The following is a 22,430-nucleotide window of genomic DNA, read 5'->3' as shown; positions in this document are numbered from 1 at the left end:
CAAAATTTGGTCTGGCAGCCTCGGTTTCTTAGGCTGTATAACTGCAAGAATGTCACATCATTTCTCAGAGAGAAACATGGAAGAAAGTTTTTGTTTTTCAAGTCAGTCTTCTTTCATGCTCATTTTTCCATGTTTCATTTGCACAGAAATTTCTATATAATGGCATGAAATTTATATGTTATGTATCTTACAGTCTTAAAAATCCAACTCAGAGAGCTGCATCTTGGAAGCTTCTTTAATATCAGAAGAATGATGTGCATTTAAAGCTTTGAATCAGTGGGATTCCTTTCTTACTTTATCTGCCTGCTTGGCGTTTGTGTGTGTTTCAGATGCTGATATACCTCTGCTTGATTTTTAAAGGAGCTCAGTCAGGGTGCTGAAGCCTGTATCTCTGCATATTTCAGATATTAGACACTGCTTGCTTAGATACAAAAATTACCTTTTATGATAAAGTTGATAACGAATGTGCCTTACAGATCTAACTGAAGTTTGCATAGTAGCTGAGGAGAGATTGCATTAGCCATAGCCTTCTTAATCTTATCGATCTATCTAGCTGCTTTGGCGAAATATCAGTGGTTGCTGCCCATTCTTACTGCTGTTATACAGTCTGTGTTTAAGTGTTCATTTTCTCTTTATGCATTATCAAGAACAACAAACAAATTTTCATGGTTTCAAAACTGTGAAATCTATTTTTACACTATTTAAGTTTGGAAATACTGAAGTCTTTCAAAATTAAGTGCCAGGTTTTTCAGGTTAAATACAATCTGTTGATAAAAATCTGTCTATAAATTGTGTAATAGAGAAGTCAGCATTCAGCACTTTTTTTTTTTTTTCCCCAAAAGGCCAAGCAGGAATTAGCTCATCGGGTTGTTATGAACAAGGATTTAAAAAAAATGCATCTAAAACTGTACAGGTAACACAGGGAACCCGTCTCCTTTTCCAGAGTCACGTGTGAAGCATCACTTTCCAGTGTGTGCTGCTGCAATGTACAGTGCAGCTCTGGAAGCTGGGAGGGTTGGCTCTGTGTGATTCAGGGAATGTGTTACTCAGCATAGGTCCCTTCCAGCTCGGGGTATTCTGTGATTCTCCATGATTCTGTAGGTGAGTTGAAACTTACTGGCTATGGGCTTTGTGGATAGATTGATTTTACCAAGTGATGGAAGATGGTTGTTTTCGTCTCCCAGGGCATTGTGTATGTATATTAAAAAACACAGTAAGTTCTCGTTACTGCTAAATTGTCGTGTTTTGTGGATGTCCCTCAGCTGCTTTTCCTCACAAATCTGTTTCTGAAACGGCCCATATTCCACAGAGCTGGCTCTGCACTGCCCTGCAGCAGAGATGTGGGGTGGTTGTGCAGCAGCTGTGGGCTGGTGGGGCTTCTCAGCCTGAGTGCACCTCAGTGCAAACAAAGAGAGCCGTTTCCAGATCCCAATGGGAAGCTTTTTGCACTTAGTAACACTGCTGGCTACCAGTTCTGTAATTCTGTCTTAGTTAATTAGTAGGTATATAACAGTGTCTTAAGGGTTCAGTTAACGAGGCCTTGCTTTCAGTGATGGAGCGGAAGAGGCTTGTTAAGATAGAGGATCAATAAGATGTTGGACAGTTATATGAGTATCATTTACCAGTTATGTCTCTGTGGGCGATGGTACTGCCTTAAATCAGTGTTTTCTGAACTTGGATTAACTGACCTCTGTCAGCTGCAGAGTAGGATTGATTTTTAATGGCGGTGGAGAATACCTGGAGTTTTCCTGTCCTGTGTGATTGTATGGAGCAATGACAGATGGCTGATCACAGCCCTTGAGATTACCAGAAGCGCAGCGCCTATCGAAAAGCATGGAGAAAGAGAAGCTGATCCTTCCCTGCCAGTAGTGGGAAAGGGATTAGGAAAGGCATGCTCTTGGAGTACAGTGTGATTTCGAAGGGAAAGGAGTCGTATAATTTCTGTATTGTTGTTAAGCAAGGGTGTTGTTTAGCAAAATGATGGGAATCTCTTTAGCTTTTACTAAAACTACGTTACAAACAGTATGTCTCAGGCCCTTACAGGTTACTGTTTAATCTTTGTATGTATGATAATGACTACAATTAAACAAGTTTTGATAGAGTCCAGAGCACAGTCACGTGATGGGGGGAGGGGTTGCTTGAAGTCAGTAATCTGGTTTGACAAACGCCGACTTCTCAGTTTAAAACTGGTTTGGTTAAAGGTCTCCCATTATCACAGGATCTAACAATGGCTAGTGACTGTTCTTAAGCCACGAATGCTAAAAAGTCTGATTTTAGTATTGCTATTACTTGGAATGTGCACTTCTCTCTTTCAGGTGCTGTAAGTTAAATAAATTAGTCCCCAAACTGTAATGGAGCCTGAAAAAAGGTTGTAATAGCTATGAACGTTAATATTTTTGGAAATGATTACCTTATTGAATGATTTAATGAACAGTATCCAAGTGTGCCACTGTGTTTTGAAGCACAAGTTAAATCTTACAGTAAAGACTGGCACTGAAGCCCATAAAAATTGGAAGTAGTTGTTCCTACTCTGTTCATTTCTTGTGGTACGCTGCATCTGGACCAAGAAAGAGGGGCATGGAGGCTCTTGTCTGGGCTACTACATGAATAGAGAGTACCAGAGGGCTGGTGTTCTGAGAGTTGGTGTCCAAGTCAGGATTTCAGGCACAAAGCTTATCTTGCCTACTTAAGCTTCACTAGAGCTGAGATTTCCCTGGAAAGAGTGGAGAGTGGAAACACTGACAGAAGTGTAATGGGTTACTGGAGCACCATCCCTCAGTGTAGTAGCTCTTGCTACTGTGACGAATGTTTTTAGTAGACAAGGCAAATGTGAGATGGAAAGATGGAGAAGATGGAAGTGAGAGGATTGTGTGGGTAGGCAAAGATGGTCTTAGTTGTTTGGATACAAATAATTTTAATTGTTTCAAACTATTTAAAAGCCATTCTGCAGGAATTTCTATAAGTCAGTGAAACTAACGTGGAAACCAGCGTTGTAATTTTGGGTTTGTACTTGCCTCTCTTCTGTAAGTCCTCTTCCATGATCACTGCACCTTAACGTGTTCCTCATTTTACAGTTAAAATTATTTATATATTTGCAGTTTTCAGTCCTAGAGGTGTAGTGTGTCGTTTCAGTATCAAATCCTTTCCTTCCTTGCTGTCACTTACAGTGCAGATTTTTCTATCAGAAATCATAGCACCTACATCCTATCTAAGGTAATCCCACAGTTTTCAGCTGAATTTCAGGGGCAGGAAGGATCACCTCTCATTGAATTCCATTCTCTCTTCTGAGCTACAGTTTTTAATCTTTCCTGCTCTGTTGTCTTTCTGCAAAGCTAATGAGGGCAAGAGGTGATAACGGCTTGGTATGATCAGTGAGTGAGAGACTGGATACCTGCATACATATGCATGCTATGGGAAATTATTCTTTCTATGTATTTTTGGTTTCTTCGAGGCTGGAGTTATCTCTTAATGCTGCTTTCATGATACTGAAATCTGTGTGAAGAGAACATTTTCGTATATCCTGAGAACTAGTAGAAAATTACTCAGATTGCATTTTGGATAATTTACTATACTATTATCTGCAAACTGTAATGTCTTTGTGCTCACTGTAAGTTACTCCTTCTAGAACATAATTGTGTCCTTTTTATCTCACTGCTAAATAGAGTTCCATAAACGCAGTGTTTAAAACTTCTTTTTTTGTGTTCGACTTCTGCTTCCTTTCTGTAGTCATAATTTTCTGTCATCTGCCTTGAAAGATGTTTCTGGAAAAGTAATTATGACACAAATGGTGTTATGACTTAGGGAGGGGTGTTGGATTTTTATTTTTTTATTTTTTTTTTAGAAGAAAACAGAGGATGGAAGTTGTGGGAATACAGGAGCTACATTACAGGTTTTCAGCTGGAGCTCTGTGCGCATTATAAAACAGAACTTCGACCTTGAACATTGCAGACAATGTGCAGCCAGTTATAACAGTTTAAATTGTATAAACAGATCGCTGTATACCTTACATTGGTGCACCTTGGGACATCTGCTTCTTTATTCCTAATGTCTGGTGGGAATTTCAATGGAAAAATATACCCATTTCCAAAGTATTTTATTAACTGTGGCTTTTGTCCTTGGACTTTTTCTCTAGTGCTGTTGTGTTCCTCAGAACCAGCTCCACTGCATTTTCTTCATTCTGGTGATAAAAAAGAGATGTGGAAAGAGGCTTAAATTCTTTCTGCTTAGATTTTACCCACCTCTGATCTTCATGTTGTTCTGTGTACCATAAATGTGGCAGTGCTTGGTAAAAGTGAGGCCTTCATTTTGTAAGTCATTGCACAGGACAAAAGCCTAATCCCCAAAAGCACCTAATGGTCTACATGTGGAACAAGACACGGCTGTTGAATAGATGGCAGAATACAAGAAAACCACTTTGGTTTGTTTTTTATTCGTATGCAGTAGAGTAGTTCTTCATGAATGTTTCAGATCAACTCTTACCCTATTTTTTTAATGGTTTTAGCTTTCCACATTTTCTGTGTTACATATACACACATATATAAGGGTGTGTGTGTACATATATACATAAAGTTACGACCAGCCCTTTTTAGAACTCCAGCACTGCAGTCTTTGCGCCTTACTGCTAAGGAACCATGCTGTCAAACCCTCTTCCCTAAAAGTAAGTAACGTTTACACCTGAAGCTTTAGAAAAGTTGCCCCTAACCTCATTTCGGTACCTCTCCCCTCTATTATTTTGGTTATCATTTGAGCTTCCCCATACCTATATTTAACAATCTCCTTATCTCTCCTACTTTCTTAAAGTTGCTGTGGTGCAGTGGTTACCATTGCTTTGCCCTGTCTCCAGGAACTCCCTGGACTTGCCCCATGGCCCAGCAAAAGGCCAGGTCCTACAAGGGGTGAGGCAGCCCTGTCCATAGTCCCTGCGCCCCAGCCCAGCTCTGTGGGGCTTTGGCCAGCTGGGCTCTCTCCAGTGGATGGACTGGCAGCAAGAGGCCTCGCTTACCTTCAGTCCTCACTGGCTCCAAATAAATGTTACATTCAATTAAGTTGCAAGAGAGGGAAGAACCTCCTGTTGATACAAGATTGGCAGAGAAAAAAAGAGAACGGAAAGTGAGGAGATACTCACCGTGTAAAAATGTTCTATAGATTTTTCTGATATAGGAATGTGTTCCATCCCTGCTCTCCTTCCCGTTCTAAGTAAAGTGATGTGTGTAGCTCAGTAGGATTTGTAGATGCTATACAAAATGAGCATGATAAGAAAATTACCAACCACGTATTGGTAAGAAAGCGTGACTGTGTGATTCTGAAAAAGAAGTGGGTGCTGGTGGGTGAGGTAAGTCTGATTGGAGGAGGCAGAGTCAAAAGTGAAGAGGAGCTGACCGGTGTTGCCTTCCTCTAGGCATTGAAATCAAAGACCATTGTCTTACATTTGATGCAAAAGTGAGTGCATTACAACAGCTAGGGAGAGGTATGCATTGCATAGAAGATGAACAGAAAGCTTTTTCAGTACTGTCACAAATGGGTGTGACTGAGGACTGTTTATTTGTCAGGGCCAGATTTTCATAGTAATCAAAATGAAATGACGAGGTAAGGAAGCGTTGCAGAGCAAAAGGCTGCTATGTAATGTCATAGAGATATTAGGCAGAAGGGAACAGCTTGCTTGATGGTAGGTGTCAGTTGAAGGCAACCTGTTGGTTATGTGGTTGGGCTGTTTGCTAACATGGCAGGCATGGAGGAAGAGGGCAAGAGGAAGAAAAAAGAGCTGTGTTTCAGCCACATTATGGTTGGGTGTCTGTGGTTACAGCTGGGATGTTCATTTTCACAGGAGGAAACATGTAGGAGCAGGAGAATATACTGTCGTGAGGCAGCAATCGGATGGATGCTGTGGATGAGACAGGAAGCAAGCAAAGCGTTTGTTGAATCATTAGAGGTTGTATCATTGTGTATTAAAAGCAAAACACAGCAGTTAAAAGCAAAACAGTCCAAAAAGTTGTAGTTAGAGGAAAAAGTCACTGAACTGAGAGCTGATGAAATCAGTGGAATTGAAGAGTTAATTTACTAAAGCACAAAAAATATAACATACCCCAGGAAAGGGAAATATCATGGGAGAAACTGTGGTCTTGGAAAATATAGAGAAGAATGTCACAAATGAACAGTGTGTTTCCAAAAGGGGAGGGGGAGAAAGGACTGATCATTACAGAACAGTTGTGTGTTTGAAGAATATGTGTAAAGGAAAAGGGCCAACTTGTGAAAATCAAGTTTCTCTAGCTGTAGCAGCAGGCAGCAAGGAAGACAAAGGCATTCTTTAGTCATAGAGTTGTGAGGAGACAAAGAAAGGATGGTATGCAGCTAGAATGTTGTGATAAAGGTAATGCAAGTATTACCAAATCTAAACAAGTGTTCTGCTGCAGTTTTCAAACTCTGAGTGGCGAAGTAGGTAGAACTGAAAGCAGAAATAGAAATGCAAGCAAGCAAAGTGAAAAACAAGACTTTGAGCTTAGAGCACTCCATTTGTTGGGGCTGGTTAACTTGTTTCCCAGGATTCTGAAGAACAAGGGTATTTACTTGCAGAGACTCCTAATGAATCCTCTGACGACTAAGATGATACTTCACTTAAGCACAGAGGGGTGAAAAAAAAAAAGGCAATGGAAGTAGAAGAGTAAATAACATTTGCTAATAAAAAGTATTGCAGTAGGTGCAGAAATGCAGACTGTGGCTGTAAAAGTGAGGAGGAGGGAGATTTTGATTCAGGTGCTGCAAGTATCCCTGGCTGAGCGGCAGGCCAGCAAAATAACCAGCTCCTCTCCCTGCTTCCAGAAATATGTGAAGAATAATGCCAGCAGCTATTTGCAGAAACTGCCACTGCTAGAGGATGGTTCTTTTATGTTTGCTTTAGTTTTTGAAGTTGTAATGAGTTGTGTGAGAACTTCACGTTGGGAAAAATTGTGAATGAAGGGTTCTGAAAGTTTTTCAGTCCTCTGTTCATTCCTTTGGTGCATTCTTCTGCAGTGTTTGAATGGATAGACCACTGGAATTAATGTCATTGTTATATAAACTGTTTTTAAAAGAGATTGAAGAACTATTTTGAAGTAATGTCTGCTCTTAAACTCCTTTAATGCTTTGATTATTGAGCCTCATTTAAGCAGTGTGTTCTGGCCTCCAGATACAGTATGGCGGCTCCTTCTTTGCTCTTTCCCTGATGCTTACAAGTTCTTAGGAAAACAGAATTGCTGAGAGCCATAATGCTAAAGCTGTGTAGGAAGGTTTTCATGTAAGGTTAAAATCCCTGCTTTTCTCATCTCAGACTTCTTAAACTCGCCTCGAAAATGTAGATAAAGATAGGGAATAAGAATAACACAAGTTTGGTGTCTATAACTGTGGAGTTTATTGCAGGCTGTTAGTAGGGTGATTTCTCTTTTATCCTCCAGTCTTTCCACCGCCTCACATTTGTTAGCACCAAGCTCAAGCTCTTCTGTATTCAGAAGGCTCACTGTGTGCAGTTGTTCTTGATGGGACAGAGACATAAGCTGGAGGAGATTCTGCTGTTGGATACCAGATTTGCCTGTGATTAAGATGACTATCAGCTTCTTTCATTTGGACTAAATCCAGACTTCTTTCACAAAATTACGTCAATATGGGAATTAAGGGGAGGAGAAGAACTTGGCTAGGAAACAACAGAAGAGGGGAATGCGAGAAACAGTCTTAGAAAGTAACAGACAGCTGAAACATGTAGAAAGAAATACGAGGATCGGTAAAAAGTGAAGAGGATGAAGTCTTGGTTAAAAACAAACGGGGAGCAGAGGGGATCATCCAGCAACAGAAGCACTGATGGTGTGTGTGTTGTGGAGCAGGTCAGGAACTGACATAGGCAGAAGCATGAGAAGGGGGAGAAGGAAATGTATCAGAAGTCTAAGGAAGTTCAGAGAAATAAGAATTGACAGGAACTGCAGAGGAAGGGAGAATGCGTCAGCGTTTCTGCAGAAAGTGGGGTGAAAGTGGCAGACAGCGGGAATGGGCAGAGGGCTGACATGGGGAGGATCAGCAGAGGAAGGAGGTGGGCAGGGAGCATAGGAAAGGGATGGTGATGGGGGCTGGTAGCTGTGGTACAGCCTACCCTGCAGTTGGAGAGAGTGCAAGAAGAGCTGTGTGCTATGTCCGGAAAGTGGGACGTAAGACTAAGTGTTATGCAGACTCTCTTAGTTGTGTGTATCTCAAAGTTAATTGTGTTTGGATGCAGAAAATAATTTGCCTTGTGGGGGAGAATATATTGATGAAGGAACTGAGATGAAGTGCTTTAAGTGAATAGCTTTGTTCTTAGGAGCAGTGCTGCTTTGCAGGAAATAAGCTTGGGTAGTGTGGTGTAAGTTTTTGTCTAGAGTAGGAGGCTTTGTTTTCAAGTGAGTAGGTGTGGGGCAGAATTTGAAATATTTGCTTTTTTCTATAGGTGAATTCTGTTCACTTTACACCATGTGACGTGAGTGAAATGGATTTCTTTGGAGTATTCTTTAAAAGGTGGCTGTAAAAGTTAACATGACAGAACATGCAGTATAAATTCTACTATCTGACATTTTAAACCAAGAAAAATGAAAATTGAGAGTGAGGGCTGACATTTTGCTCCCTGTTGTCTCAGGGCAGTGTGGTGTAGGGGAGCACCTGCTGACTGCAGACCCCTCAGCTATCCCTGATTAAAGATCAGATTATCAGTGTAGCTCTGGTCTGAAATCTATCATTCTGTCTAGGCATTATGCTAAGTATGCATGTAGATACATGAAAACAGCTGAAGTGATTAGAACTGGGCAAATTACATTTCGGAAAGCTTTGTTCTACGTTTAGAAAGAGTGTATGGAGGCAAAGTACTGAAGCGATGTGAACATTCGCATAGATTATTTTCTCATGTTTTATGGTTTATGTTCTTTGTAGCAGATTTCTTACTGGGATATGCAATTTTAAGGAAATTTAGGCTGTATTTTAGAGAACGCGGGTTAGAAACAAATGCATTTCCTAATCATTTTAAGCCCCTTCAATCAAACAGGATTACTGTTTGGCTATAGCAATAGGAGTGGAAATTTCCTTAGCACATGCAAGCACAGAGCCCCTGCTCTGTTATCACATGCAGCACAGACTCATGCTAAGCACATGTTTTTAATCATTTGTTTGTTTTACAGTGCTGTAGGAGCATGTTACCCAACAACAAAAATAACGGTGGAGTCCTCCTACATGTTGAGTTTCTTGTAGGCTAGACACTAGCTGTGCTGAAGAGAGTAGCATTACAGAGGCAGTGAAGTAGTAAATCTTTTGTAAGCTGCTTTTTGTTTGGTTTCATTCATTCTTCTGCTTAGTTCGTTCTTTTCTGTTGCTTTACTGCTCTCTTGGTGGCTGTTGGTGGTTGACGTGTATCAGTAGCTTTTGCCAGCCGTGTGTGGAGTTGGTGATGTGTCATGCTATGGGTGCTGAGCCACGTAGGTTCATACATTAGTCTGTTTCAGACACAGAACTAGTAGCTGGTTCCTGTTCCCCCAGGAACAGAAGTGCTGATAGACCTGCACCTGCCTCTGTGTTGCTGCGATTGGAAAGGCAGTCGTTGTTCAGTGCTTTGTGTTAGGCAGCTGGCTGTGCATGAATTTATCTCCGTGGTGGTCAGTGTTCTTGATTAATCTGTTGACCAGTCCTAGTGGTCAAGAAAGTCTTGATTAATCCATTTTATGGGTATCTTCAGTGTATTTGAATTCCCTCATTAATTTGGCAGAGGTCATGCAGTTGGGAAGGCTTTTATTTTTACATCAAATATGGTGTAAATGGATATTTTTTTATCTACTGCTGGATGCCCTAGAAACTCCGTGACTTAAGTATCACTTACACTTTTAGGAAGCTGTCCTTAGTGGCAGGAGTGCCTGAACTGTTAATTTTAGCTGCACTTAAAGCTATTGGAACTCCAATTTCAATGATTGTTTTCAAGAGTGAGATGTCTTTCGTTCAGCACCTGAGATGAATGCCAATGCACCATGGTTCGGATGGATTCTCCATTTAAAAACACATTCCCAAAAGGAAATTAAGAGACTACTATTTTTATGGATTCATACAACAGAAATGCCAGCTCTTCACAGATGGTTACAGCGTGACAAAGAATCAACAAAATGAAATGAATACAGTTACTTTTTTTTTTCCAGTTAACCCATATAGGAAGATACTGATGTTATCAAGTGTTTGATTGGCATAACTGGGCCAATCTTGTTTGCATTAGCTGCTGTTAGTTGTGCTATCATGCAGTTATTCTTTCACTGGAAGAAATGTATTAATATTGAGAGACCGTGCAGAGGTTTTCAAAGGCAGTGCACTGCACTACAGAGTTTGGAGTGAAAATTACAGGCTCAAGTCCAGAAGCTACTATAGAAATAATTGTATAGTATTTCAGGAGAAAATGAGTTTTATTATGAAGCACTGTACTTTCACGTGAGAACTGCCAAATTAAACAAAGTTTAACTATAGAAAATGCATTAAATTGTAAAAGGAAGTAACTCATCAGTGAAGAAAAGTAAGCTGTAGTAGTTAACATGCCACCAGTGGTACAAACAGGCCTATCTCTACTTATCCTAATTTTAACAGCTGGTTCAGCATTTGGTTTAGCTGAGGTGGGTTGTCTTTGTCTTTTGGATCTCCTCTAATTACCTGTCCTTGCAGGAATAGGCTGTCCTAAAAGTTCCCAGTGTATCATAAACTAGGCAGTTTGTGTGCCTATTGCTGCCTTTCAGAATGGCCACCTCTTATGTATATGCACACACACACAGGCATATATGGACAGATACACACACATATGTCTACACCAAAGATGTTCATAATATTGATCTTCATTATTTATTTGTGTTGAGAAGCTCTCAGAGGCTTGTCTAGGTTGAGGTTTGAGTAGGCTGTATTACTGTATGCTGTGTTCTATTCCTGGCTGATTTCTTGTCCCTGGAATCACTTGATAAAGTAAGTAGTTAAACTCAAAGAAGATCCAGATGGGCAGGAAGGGGTCAGTTTATTGGCATCCACTAGTTCTGTGCACACACACTACAGAGATTTTCATTTTCAAAGCAGAATGAGTGCATCATTCATTAGGAACATTAACTGTTTAGTTTCTCACTGTTTCACAGAGTTTGCATCTGGGATATATACGTGGTTTAGGCAGATATTGGAAGATTACTGAAAATAAAATAGGCTACTGGTGTGAGAACCTGTCAGTATTTAGAAATTGTTTCATAGTCTTATATAAAACTAAAAATTCTCTATTCAAAAGCTTGTCATACACCGAATGGAAAGGAGTTACGTTCTGCACAGACTCATTCTTGTTTACTCTGATGTTTAAAAGGGTACAGGGAAAAGAGCACTGCACTGAGATAACTGCAAAAGGAAAATCTCAGCAGCCTGGTTCATTGTAAATGCTGCTGAGTGATAGAGGGTGAGGATTAGAATCATACAGTCCTTGGAGTTGGAAGGGACCTCTGAGGACTGTCTAGTCCAACTCCCCTGCGATGAACAGGGACACCACAGCTAGATCAGGTTGTCCAGGGCCTGATCCAGCCTTGAACGGAAAGTCTCCAGGAATGGGGCATCAAACACATCACCGGGCAATCTGTTCCAGTGCCTCTCTATCCTCACTGTAAAAGACTTTATATCTAACCTAAATCTACCCTTTTTGAGCTTGCAACCATTTCCTCTTGTTCTGTCCCCACAGACCATGCTAAAGAGTACAGACTCTTTCCTGTAACTCACCTTCCATTCAAAGGTTGCTTTCAGGTCACCTTGGAGTTTTTCTTCTCCAGGCTGAACTGCCCCAGCTCTCCCAGCATGTCCTTGTAGGAGAGGTGTTCCATCCCTTGGATCATTTTTCTGGTCCTTCTCTGGATGTGCTCCAACAGGTCCATGTCTCTCCTGTAGTGAGGTCTCCACATCTGGATGCAGAGCTCCAGGTGAAGCCTCACATGAGGCAGAGTAGAGGGGCAGGATCACCTCCCTTGACCTGCTGGCCTTGCTTATTTTGTTGCAGCCCAGAATATGGTGGCTTTCTGGGCTGCAAAGGCATATTGCTGCCTGATGTCCAGCTTCCTATCCACCATTATCACCAGGTCCTTTTTAGCAGGGTTGCATTCAATGCTTTCATCCCTCAGCTTGTATTGGTAATGGGGGTTGCCTCAACCCAGCTGCAAGGCCTTGCATTTGGATTTGTTGAACCTCATAAGGTTCACCTGGGCCCACTGCTCAAGCCTGTCTAGAACCCACTGGATGGCATCCCATCCCTCTGGTGTGTCAACCACACCCCACAGCTTGGTGTCATCTGCAAACTTGCTGAGGATGCACTCAATCCCACTGTCAAATGCCATTAATGAAGATATTAAAGAGTATCCATCCCAGCCCTGACCCCTGTGGGACACCACTCGTCTCCAATCTCCATCCAAACACTGAGCAATTGGCCACCACTCTCTGGACTCAACCCTGCAGCCAATTCTTCATCCATCAAACAGCCCACCCATCAAATCCGTATCTTTCCAATCTGGAGAGAAGGATGTTGTGGGATACCTTGTCAAAGCTGACAGCAGACAGAGGTGCAGATATCAGGCTGGAGAAATGTTCCTGCAGAGTGAGGACTAGAACGTTTCACCACAGATGAAGAGACAGAGAAGTTGACATGGCTGTTCAAGATAGCAGTCAATTGAGCTTCATCTTCAGAAGTGTGTTTTTGGAAAAATGTGATCTTGTCTTACATAATGATGTCTTAGATTGTTGGAGTGAGCGCATAATATTAAATAAGTGGGTATAAATATCAGCAGTTAGTGCAGCTGGAAAATTAAACAAGAATTAAATCAGGGAGTTCGATTTACACACCTTTTGTTTGAAAAATGATCTGGTGTACAGAAGTAAATTTAACGACTCTGTTACTTTGCTTATGAGTTCTCTATTTAAAATCCACTCGCCTCAGATTTGGAAGCAGATAGCTGCAATTGTGATGGTAAAATTGTAAAAAGAGAAATTGAGACCATTCTATTCACTATAAAATAAACTAGAATGTGGATGTGTTCTCAAGAACTAGCTGGCGTCAGAGCTCTCCATTCTTTTCTCTTAAGCAAGAAGTGTCCTTAAACAAAAATGCTCAATATTTGCCCCCCTTTGCTTAAGTTTCTGTCCAACTTGATACAGTGAGGGACCCACCTGGAAACTGAATTAGCAGACTCCTTTTTTGCTTAGCATGCAATGGTGTCATGCAGTGACTTGTCAGGTCTGGGGCTTTGTAGCTCTGAACCTCTCGTTCCAGGTTTCTCTTTACTGATGGAGAGGATTTCTGAATTCAACTGTTTGACCTTGTTCAATGACTTAAATAAAATATTGTGCTCAGGTGTGTTTGTGTGGAGTCTCCTCCTATGGAGACGTTTGAGACCTGGCTGGACACACACCTATGTGGCCTATTGTAAGATGTCTGTTTTAGCAGCAGGGTTGGACTTGATGGTCTCCTGAGGTCCCTTCCAACCCTTGAGATTCTGTGATTCTGTAATACAGCAGCGTCAGATTTTCCCATCTTTTACTTTGCAGTAGGATTGCTTTTTACTTACAAGTGTAAATTTCCCAGAGCAGCAGCATTACCTCTTTTCATGCATACCCGTAGCTGTATGTACAGTCGTTTAGAGCTGAAATGCTTACTACTCTTTTCTGCCAGGCAGCTCAGTGCTTGTTCAAACAGATTGCCTTGGCACCAGGCCCACAGGAACCACAAACCCAGATGCTGGAGAACTATTGCTTTTGTGGAAAGGGGCTTTGAGAGACAATTCTGTATTAAACCCCATCTTTTTTACTGCATGTCTGTCTCTGTGCTTTCGTAGTCTCTTATGTAGACATGTCTCAGGCCTAAGACCTAAATTAACTATATAATATATATGTATTTATAATATATATACAATAATGATATATAATACATATATATATATATATATATATATGTATATCTAAATTAACTGCCGTGATTATTGTAGAATGTAATATTGTAGAATGTAATATTGTGGAATACTCCTTCACGTGTACTTTCCAAATAAAGAAGTCACTCAAAACTAAACTGAGTTGAGAATGTGGGACTTGTGTCCCAGAGGATGCAAATGAAGCCTCTTGGTATGTGGCAGGTGGTCAGCGGACAGAGGCTGGAAAAAGACTAATGCATGGAGGGAGGAAATGACATGAAGAGAGGAGAATGGAAATAGGATTTTGGTGGGGGATGAGGGAACTTAGGAAGCTTTTTACCATCTTCTGTAACAGAAAGATAGATTGAGGGTAGCAGTGCAGAGGGTTAGTTTCCAATAGAAAAATAACAAACTGAGAACGTCTGCAAGTGCCTCTGATCTTCTGACGGAGAGATGTAATTATAGCAAGATCCAGATTGCCTTTAAAGATGCGCCAGAAACGTCAAAAGATGGCGCTTACTGGTGCGGTGTGAGTGTTGAGAACTTGCTGTTGCTACTGTGTAAATAAGAGCAGTCTGGCTAAGAGCAGGAGCTGACTTTTGCTCCCTTACTTCTCCTTTCCATACTAGCTGGCTGTGTTTTTTCTGCATCCTTTTGTCTGTGGAAGGGCTGTTCCCATTTGTGTTCAGCATTTGCAGCAGCCTCTGGCACTGTTACTTATCCTGAAACACTAGAAGGTGTGAGGTACAGAGTGATTTATGGCTATTGTGTAGCACAGTACTTTAATACAAATTACTAAAATTGAAGATGAGGTTAGATTTTGCTTTGAAGTAGAGCGGTTAAAATCATTGTTTATATTGGATTTAAAAGTAATACGCTGTATTTTATTTGCGTCTTTGTTAGTTAAATGGGCGGTATGGGGTAAAGCAAAGCACACTGCATCTTTCTCCAGGATGATTTGGGGATTTGTTTGCCAGAATGTTGTTATTCCTCTAGCAGGACTTATGTGATCTTCTTGTTGTAGTTCCAACTGACACCCCCCTCTTTAAAAAGAAAGAAAGAAAGAAAAATTGGTTGAGACTTTTAACAAATTCAGGTCTAGGTAACCAGGAATCACAAATAGTTAATTTTAGCCTTTCTAAACTGAAACTTCTGTGGGTAAGAAGAATGGAATGTATTAGAGTCTTTCAAATGTTTTAAGTAAGAAAGGGAGCAAAGATGAAGGCCTCCTCCTTCTCCTTCCTCCCTCGCTGCTTCCCACAGCTTGCTGCAGTGCAGTCATCAAAGTTCTCAGGCTGGGCTGCGGAAAAACAGCTTGAGTTTGCTCTTGCTCTTATGTGGAGTTAGAAAACTTGGTTTCCTGTTTCTCTTGAGAGTAGCCTGTTGGGCTGCGTAGTGTTTTCTGGTTGGATGTCTCTCAGTCTTTTCTTCTTAAAGTGCTTGCTGGAATCTAGGAGATTATCCTGGGGAAGGATGTATGTGGGCTTTTCTTCCGTCACTGCTGCAAACATACTGCTGGCCACTGCTGAGAGAGGATGCCAGGTTAAATGGACTGTTGATCTGACTCAGTGTGGCTGTGTTGCTATTCCTTCACATCTATTTTCTGGGCCATAAAGGTATAAGGCACTGGTGCAAGTGGACTTTCCTAAGAAAGGGACCCAGACTTCTGTAAATTTGGCACAAAAGGTGTCTGCACACTTCTGGCTTCCAAGCGACCGTCTAACCAGAGCCCATGGGCTGACCATTCGTCCTGCTACTGCCTGGTTGTTCCCCACGTCCTCTCATTTTTAAAAGGTGCCAAAAATCTTCAGGATGTTTACCCAGTTTGTTACTTATTTTCCTCCTCCAATTAAATATAATAAAAATAGAACAGCTTGTTTTTGCCCTGCTCTACTGAAAAGAACAAGTAACACACTCATTTCTCTGTTGTCAGCCTGAAATGTGCTCAACATATTATTAATTTGAACCATCCTCCCGTCCAGAAGAAAGAATCCTGAATGTTGTACAATCTCTATTGAGAGAATGCAGATTTTTTTACACTGATGCTAGTTTTGAGATTTTGAGGCTAGTCTTTGGGAAGCAACAATAAGTGTTTGAATATTGTATTTCCCAGGGCACTGAAATCTTCCTAGGCAATGTGAAATGCACTTGAACAGATTCATTATTGTTCTTATTTTAAAGTAGCAGGACAGACTGTGGCTCGTGGCCTAGGATGTAGAATAGCATTTCAGGAAGTTTCATTAACCTAGCGCTGATTTCTTCGTTGTAGGATGGGTTTGGTTCTAATTAGCTGGCATGTTTCTTTGTTCAGAATAGAAAGCTTTCAAGCAGTTAAAATGGAAATTGGCCTTTGGCAAGTGGAACTGGACTTTGTTCTTAGAGGAGGAGAAAAGCCGTGCTACTGATGTGAGTTTAGTTCAGCCCTTCTCTCTCAGTATAGCCCTCATTTCAAAAGCTATGTTTTCTTCTCTATCTTGGTATGTTGGCCCCCTGCCTCTAATAATTAAAGACATACATGTTGCTAAATTCTCATCAGGCATGTGGAACTTAGCAAAAAAAAAATTACTGTGATTTGAATTGCTGCTTCTACAGTCAGTGTGTATGGGCTGTAGAACTCCATTCACTTTAATGTTGCCATTTTGACATTTTCAGTCTGGGGCATTCCAGAGAGCTAAGTGGTGTTACTGAATTCCTTTGGTCACGTTACTGATGTATTTTCCCAGGTGTACTTGTGATGGGTATCGAGATGTTAACCAGAGCTTGTTAGGAAAAAAGTGCAATTTAAAAAGAAGTCATACATTGCAAGTAGGTTGGGTGGGTGGGTGCATGTGTTGTAGTGATCATGTGTGGTGATCATGTGTGCTAGTGGCACAGGGGATAAAACAAGTCAAAGATCGAGCAAAATAAATTACAGATATTTCATTTGAAGTAAATGAACTTGTCCTGTGATCTTTTTCACTGGTCATCACAGATTGTAAGGTACAAGGCATTTTCACACAACATCGTATTTCTGTGCTGTTACAAGAGATTAGCTCTGCATTCTGAAGAACACTGATGTGAATATCAAGCTTGGTAATGAACTTCTTGTGTTCATTTATTTCAATTCAATATTAGCACTTATTTAGAAGCCTTGAAATACACATCAGGAGAACAAGATCCACTCTGGTTGCTGTTTGTTTTAGACTGCCCAACAGCTTGGTTCTCAGAGGATGTCTGTAATCTCTAGGTGTGCTGCAGCAGCACCACATCGGTGCGATGTCAAAAGAAGTGTATCTGAGCATCATTCACACGATTAGCATTAGAAGTCGCAAATGAGCAGAAGCCATAAATACTATGTTCAGAAAAACACTGTGTTGGCAAGGGCACTGTCAAGAAGGTTGCTTTGAGTTTGTTTCAGTTCATGCCACGTAGAGCAAATCCTACAACAAAGCTGCTTCTTTACTAATGTACTGTATCTATAGAATGCTTTTTTTTCCCCCCTAAATTAAAGTTGCTTTTACTATTTTTAACAGAAGGGAAGTCAAGGAAGTCTAAGACCTTATCAGTAGAAACTGAGTGGGAGCATGAAAATAATTCATTTGTCCTCTTTGAGTATGTTGTGCTGGAATAAACAGATGCCAAAGTAAACAACTGCCACAGAGTGAGGGATGTTGGACTTTATTTGAGTCAAAGCTGGAAACATTAAATGAGAGGGCAAAGTGATCCCACCATATGAATTAAATGATTCCTTTTTTCTGATTCAGAAGTTTTGTGGGCATTGTAAATGGGTTAAAAAAAAAAAAAAAAGGTAGAATATGCAATATCAAAAGCCTCTTTAAATTTCAGTGCTTCTGGCACAGCAGTTGAAGAAGGGAAGGGCAGCATTTTGGTGTGTGTGCGAGTGTGTGTGTGAGTGTGTGTCAGTGCAGTGTGTATGTATTTATGACATGGAAATCACAGAATTGGAGGGGTTAGAAAGAACGTCTAGAGGTGATTGAGTCTAACCACCCTGCAGCTTCCATACAGCAGGTCACACAGGTTGGCAGCCAGGAGGGCCTTGAATATCCAGGAGGAGACTCCACAGTCTCTCCAGGCAGCCTGTTCCAGTGCTCTGTCATCCTCACGGCAGAGTTCTTCCCTGCACTATACTGCATGTAAATGAAAATATAATGGAGCTGCAGCTGTATGTAGGCTCATGTCTTATGGTAAGATTTGGACAAAGAAAAGAATGAGAAAATATGAAGAACAGCATTAAAGACAAAGTGCTTATGTTTCAAAATTTTGTACTGAAATGGGACTCCTTTGAATCCTGAGTTGTGAGTAGGGACCTCTTTCATTGAAACAAAAAGCAAGCAAGGCAGAGCCCCATTTTTAGGACCATAAGCAAGGATAAAATATAGTAATAGTGACTGAAAACGTTTCAGTATTTCATGGATAGTCTCCAGACATGCATCACAAAAATGACGTAGCATCAAAAGATTTCACATAGGATTGAAGAACTAAAAGAACCCTTCTACAGGGCAAGTCTGGCTCTTTAGCTCTGCAGGAACCACCACAGCAATCCTTCAGAAATTTATTCAGGCCCCTCTTATGATGGCCTGTTGTTTTTTTTTTAACTCTTCATTCCCAGGCTTTCCTGAGCTGGATTTGTTTTCCTGATTCCAGCTGCAGTTTGTTCTCGTGCAGCTTTTACTCAGCTGATTTTATGCTTATGTTAGTTTTTAGCTTAAATGTTTCTGAGTGCTTATCCCTTTTTCTTCTCTGTTAGCATCAGGTAGGATCGTTTCAAGTTTGGAGAGACCAGGCTGCAGCTTGTCTGTCAGGGTACCTGAACAAGCTTAGGGTGTGGGCTATCGGTACCGTGTTAACCCACCAAAATCAAATTGATTGTCAGTTCTCTAAGTAACAGACTGGAGATCCTGGCAGGAAGGTAGCTATTCCTCTTACAGTCTGTGCTTTTTAAAATTTTCTTTATAATCTCTACTGTGCAATGAATATATGCTGACTCCCTTTGGCTGCGGGCCTGATGTAGGTTTTCTGTAGCTTATTCCAAATAATCTAACTCCAAAACCAGAACAGTTCAAGAAAGACATTGACTTCCATAGTTCACATCCTAGTGGATGAATACAACATCTGTGTCACATCCTATTTTGTGCGTGTAATTTTTCTGGAAGTGTTTGTTACAGAGTCCAACTTCCACTGATTTGGAAAGACCCATAACTGGTAGGACCAACACCTCGGACCTATAATTGCTATACCAAAATGCTTATTCTCCCTAATTTTTTGGCAGGTGATCTTCCAGTTCATATCTGCATTGTGCCCCACCTGAAATGACTTTGCAGTCTTCACTATTGTATTTCTTACCATTATCACTGACCGTATCAGTTATTTAAATCAACGATAAAACGCTTATGTTCTTAAAGAATGAAACACAGTTTATTCTTCTGGCAATTTTGTTTTTTCCTTTACAGTATTCCTCTAGGTTTCATATGGAGTGCTTTATGTCACAAATTGCTTCAGAATACTTACTTTTTCAGCTGATTTGGGAAGGAAGTAAGTTGAGTCCATGTTACATTTATACAATGAGAGTATGGATACTTTGCTGCTGGGAGTGTACTTCTGTGCTATTCATGGGTGAATACCTGAGCAGAAGCTGGGTGAAGTCCTCAGCAAGCTGCTGCTTCTCCTTGTGGTATTCAGCCATTTGGTTTCAGTCCTGTTGGTTGTTTCAGTGTCTGCTGTCACCTTAGAAGTGTGGTACCACTTTCCAGACAAACTGAACTACTCACCTGGTTTATTGTGGTGAAGGAAGATATGAAGGAATGTTAAGACCAGTGTAATGCTAAGGGTGAGAAAAGAGAAAAAGAGGGGACAGTAAGTGCTTGCTGCACTCAAGTAGCCATTTATGTAATTCTTGTTCAGAAATAGTCTTGAAGATTTTCTTCAGCAGAAGCACGCAGGTTTGTTGGTCATTCTGCTTATTTCTGCTTGCCTTCTCATCTGAGCTGTGTTGAATCCAGCTGAAAAAAGTTTTCCTTCCTATGTCACTTTGAACACGGATCGCTTGTCTGCTACAGTTCACTGCTTGTCCCCACAAACACTTGTACAGGAGCAGCTGGAAGGGCTAAAGGAGTTCCAAGCAAGCCTATGCTAGTTGTCTGGAAGATGTTGACCAAACTACAGCCTGAGGTTTTGTCTGCTTTGTCGCCCTCAGTCTTCTCTAGAAGTTTTCTTTCTGAATTGCATGTTTTGTATATTTATGTGAACTGACTGCCTGACCTTGCCTAGATATTCAAATTGCCAGCACCATTGTGTTATGACATTAGCTTTATGTTCTGGTGCGTAATCCTAGAGAGGCTGGGAGGTTTTGGCAAACCAAAATGATGACTTCAGTTGAAGAAGAGCTAAAATTTTCCCTTACTGAGAGTCTGTGCTTTCAGACTGAGGCAGTCATGGCCAGTGTACCTTTAGGTCTGTCTGCAGCCCTCACCACGATAGTACGAGTGGTTTGTAATTCAACCAATGCATTTATCCTTCCTGCACTCTCCTCTTATTGAAAAAAAATACCATATTCTCCTATTTCTTTCTTTTCCACAATTAAAGTGCAAGCATTAAATAATTTATCAGCTGCACACACAAATCTGAGGCTCAGATGGGAACTGAATCTGTAACTTCAAAGTGTCTGGCCATCATCCTTCCCTTGGGCCATTAATTGTGATGCTTGTAGTTGGGGATGTTGCTTTCTTTTCCTCTCCAAGAGAGTAATTGCTCTTTGATGAAGTCATTGATGAAATTATCTTTCCTCTGTAATCAACTGGTCTGATGGGTGCTCTGCTGAGGTTATTTTAGCAATCACTTAGTATGCAATGAAGGAGTTTCCTTCTGTGTTTCCATGCAGGCAGGTGACTGTTCTGACCTTTGAGACTGCACTGTATACTGGTTTGTTTTAATGGCAGCAGTCCAAATTGCTGAGGTGAACAGTCCTGTGTGACTTTTATGGGCTTTCTTAGGGATTTTTTTCAGACCATCACACATGGTAATGTCTCTGTACTTCTACTAATACATTTCAGATGCCGACAGTAAAGGCACAGGAGGTAAAGGTTCCAATGGACGTAGCAGTACTGTCACACTGTGTGCAGTAGGAAGGCAACATCAGAATGTGTGCATTTCCATGGAATGCTGCAAAGATGTTGCCTGCTATTTGTGGTCTAAATAGATTCAGTTTAAGAATGCTCCCTTAATTATGATGGATAATCCTTCTGTTTGCATTCTGTATGTTAAGATGGGTTCCTGGGGACTGACTGGTATGCATCATTTGTCTTACACAAATGATAAACAGTGACACAACAATAGGTTGTTTCTGTTGCTGTTGCAGCTTACTGGAGCCTTTTGAATGAAAACTGGTATGAATTTTGTGCTTTCTGTTTGCTGTTGTAGTGTGTGGCATGTTAAATAGCTCTTGGCATAATGTAATTTCTTGGTTTTGGTATTGTTCTTCAGTGAGGCCCAAGCTTTAGAATTCACATTTAAATTTTCTTGCAGTTTTGCAAAATTTGTTTGTTTTTTAATCTGCCCGTATTTCACTTTAGTAAGCAAAATGTTTGGTTATCTCAACTTCTTCATTTCAAACGAGTTGATTATAAATGCTTGAGGATTCTGGACAGGATTTAAGCTTGAATTTTATGTCATGTCGGTAAAAGCTTTGCACAGTGTCAAAAAAACAAGTGGTATTTTTGAGAGAGATTCAATTTATTTTGCTCAGCACAGCAGTCACAAAGTTCATATAACTGGGAAGGCAATTAATTAACTGAATTATTCAGGAAAGCTGAAATTAAGTTCCATTTTTAATATTCTGCCTGGGGAAGTAATATTGCTTGTTTCTTCAGCATCATATGTCAAAACATACGGCAGGCTGATACTATTTTGAGTAAGCTTCTTCAATAATTTAACATAAGAAGATATTGTATAAATGCGTTCATTTTGGAATATTAAACTATTAATAAACCCAGAAGGTGCTGGGTATAAATGAATGCGGTCACCATGGAAAGAGGGAAGATGTATCCTTGTGAACAAAGGGACAGAATGGGTTGTGCAGATGGGGTGGGAGCAACTGGCATGTAATTTAATAATTACAGGAATAAAATTAACTAACACAATCCTGTTGTTTGTACAGAAAGTTTCTAGGGCGCAGATTTACTGGAGGTCAGGCCAGTATTTCACATTTAGTTTGTTTTTTTTCTATTTTAGGCTCTGGATGTTGACCGAACTGTTCTCTACAAAATGAAGAAATCTGTCAAAGCTATAAATGTATCTGGTCTGGGTAAGTAGCTCATAAGTTCTGGTAAGCTGTATTGCTGAAACTGAAGGGTTGGTGAATTGTCGAAGCTGGTCTTCATAATGAAATAGAAAGTTACATGGGCAACTAAGAAAAGAAATATGTGCATTTTAAATAGCAGTCTCAAACGAGCTGCATAATGAGATCATTAGCAACCAAATTTTGTGAGATAGCTGAACCTGCCACGCCATACT

The 22,430-nt window shown here is 40.6% G+C and overlaps 1 protein-coding gene across 3 annotated transcripts in view; it reads left to right on the top strand.

Moving 5' to 3' along the window:
- ASAP2 (ArfGAP with SH3 domain, ankyrin repeat and PH domain 2) overlaps positions 1 to 22,430 on the top strand; it is a 90,900-nt gene that overhangs the window by 1,641 nt on the left and 66,829 nt on the right. For all 3 annotated transcript variants that reach the window (XM_042813529.1, XM_042813518.1, XM_042813509.1), the window contains exon 2: positions 22,149 to 22,221. In XM_042813529.1, the coding sequence (XP_042669463.1) occupies positions 22,149 to 22,221 (73 nt within the window). The remainder of the gene's footprint in view (positions 1 to 22,148; positions 22,222 to 22,430) is intronic.

This window comes from Centrocercus urophasianus, unplaced genomic scaffold (assembly GCF_019232065.1).
Source record: "Centrocercus urophasianus isolate 14NV4802_14NV808 unplaced genomic scaffold, USGS_Curo_1.0 seq_10, whole genome shotgun sequence".
Lineage (NCBI taxonomy): Eukaryota > Metazoa > Chordata > Aves > Galliformes > Phasianidae > Centrocercus > Centrocercus urophasianus.
This window is presented reverse-complemented; position numbering and strand designations above follow the sequence as displayed.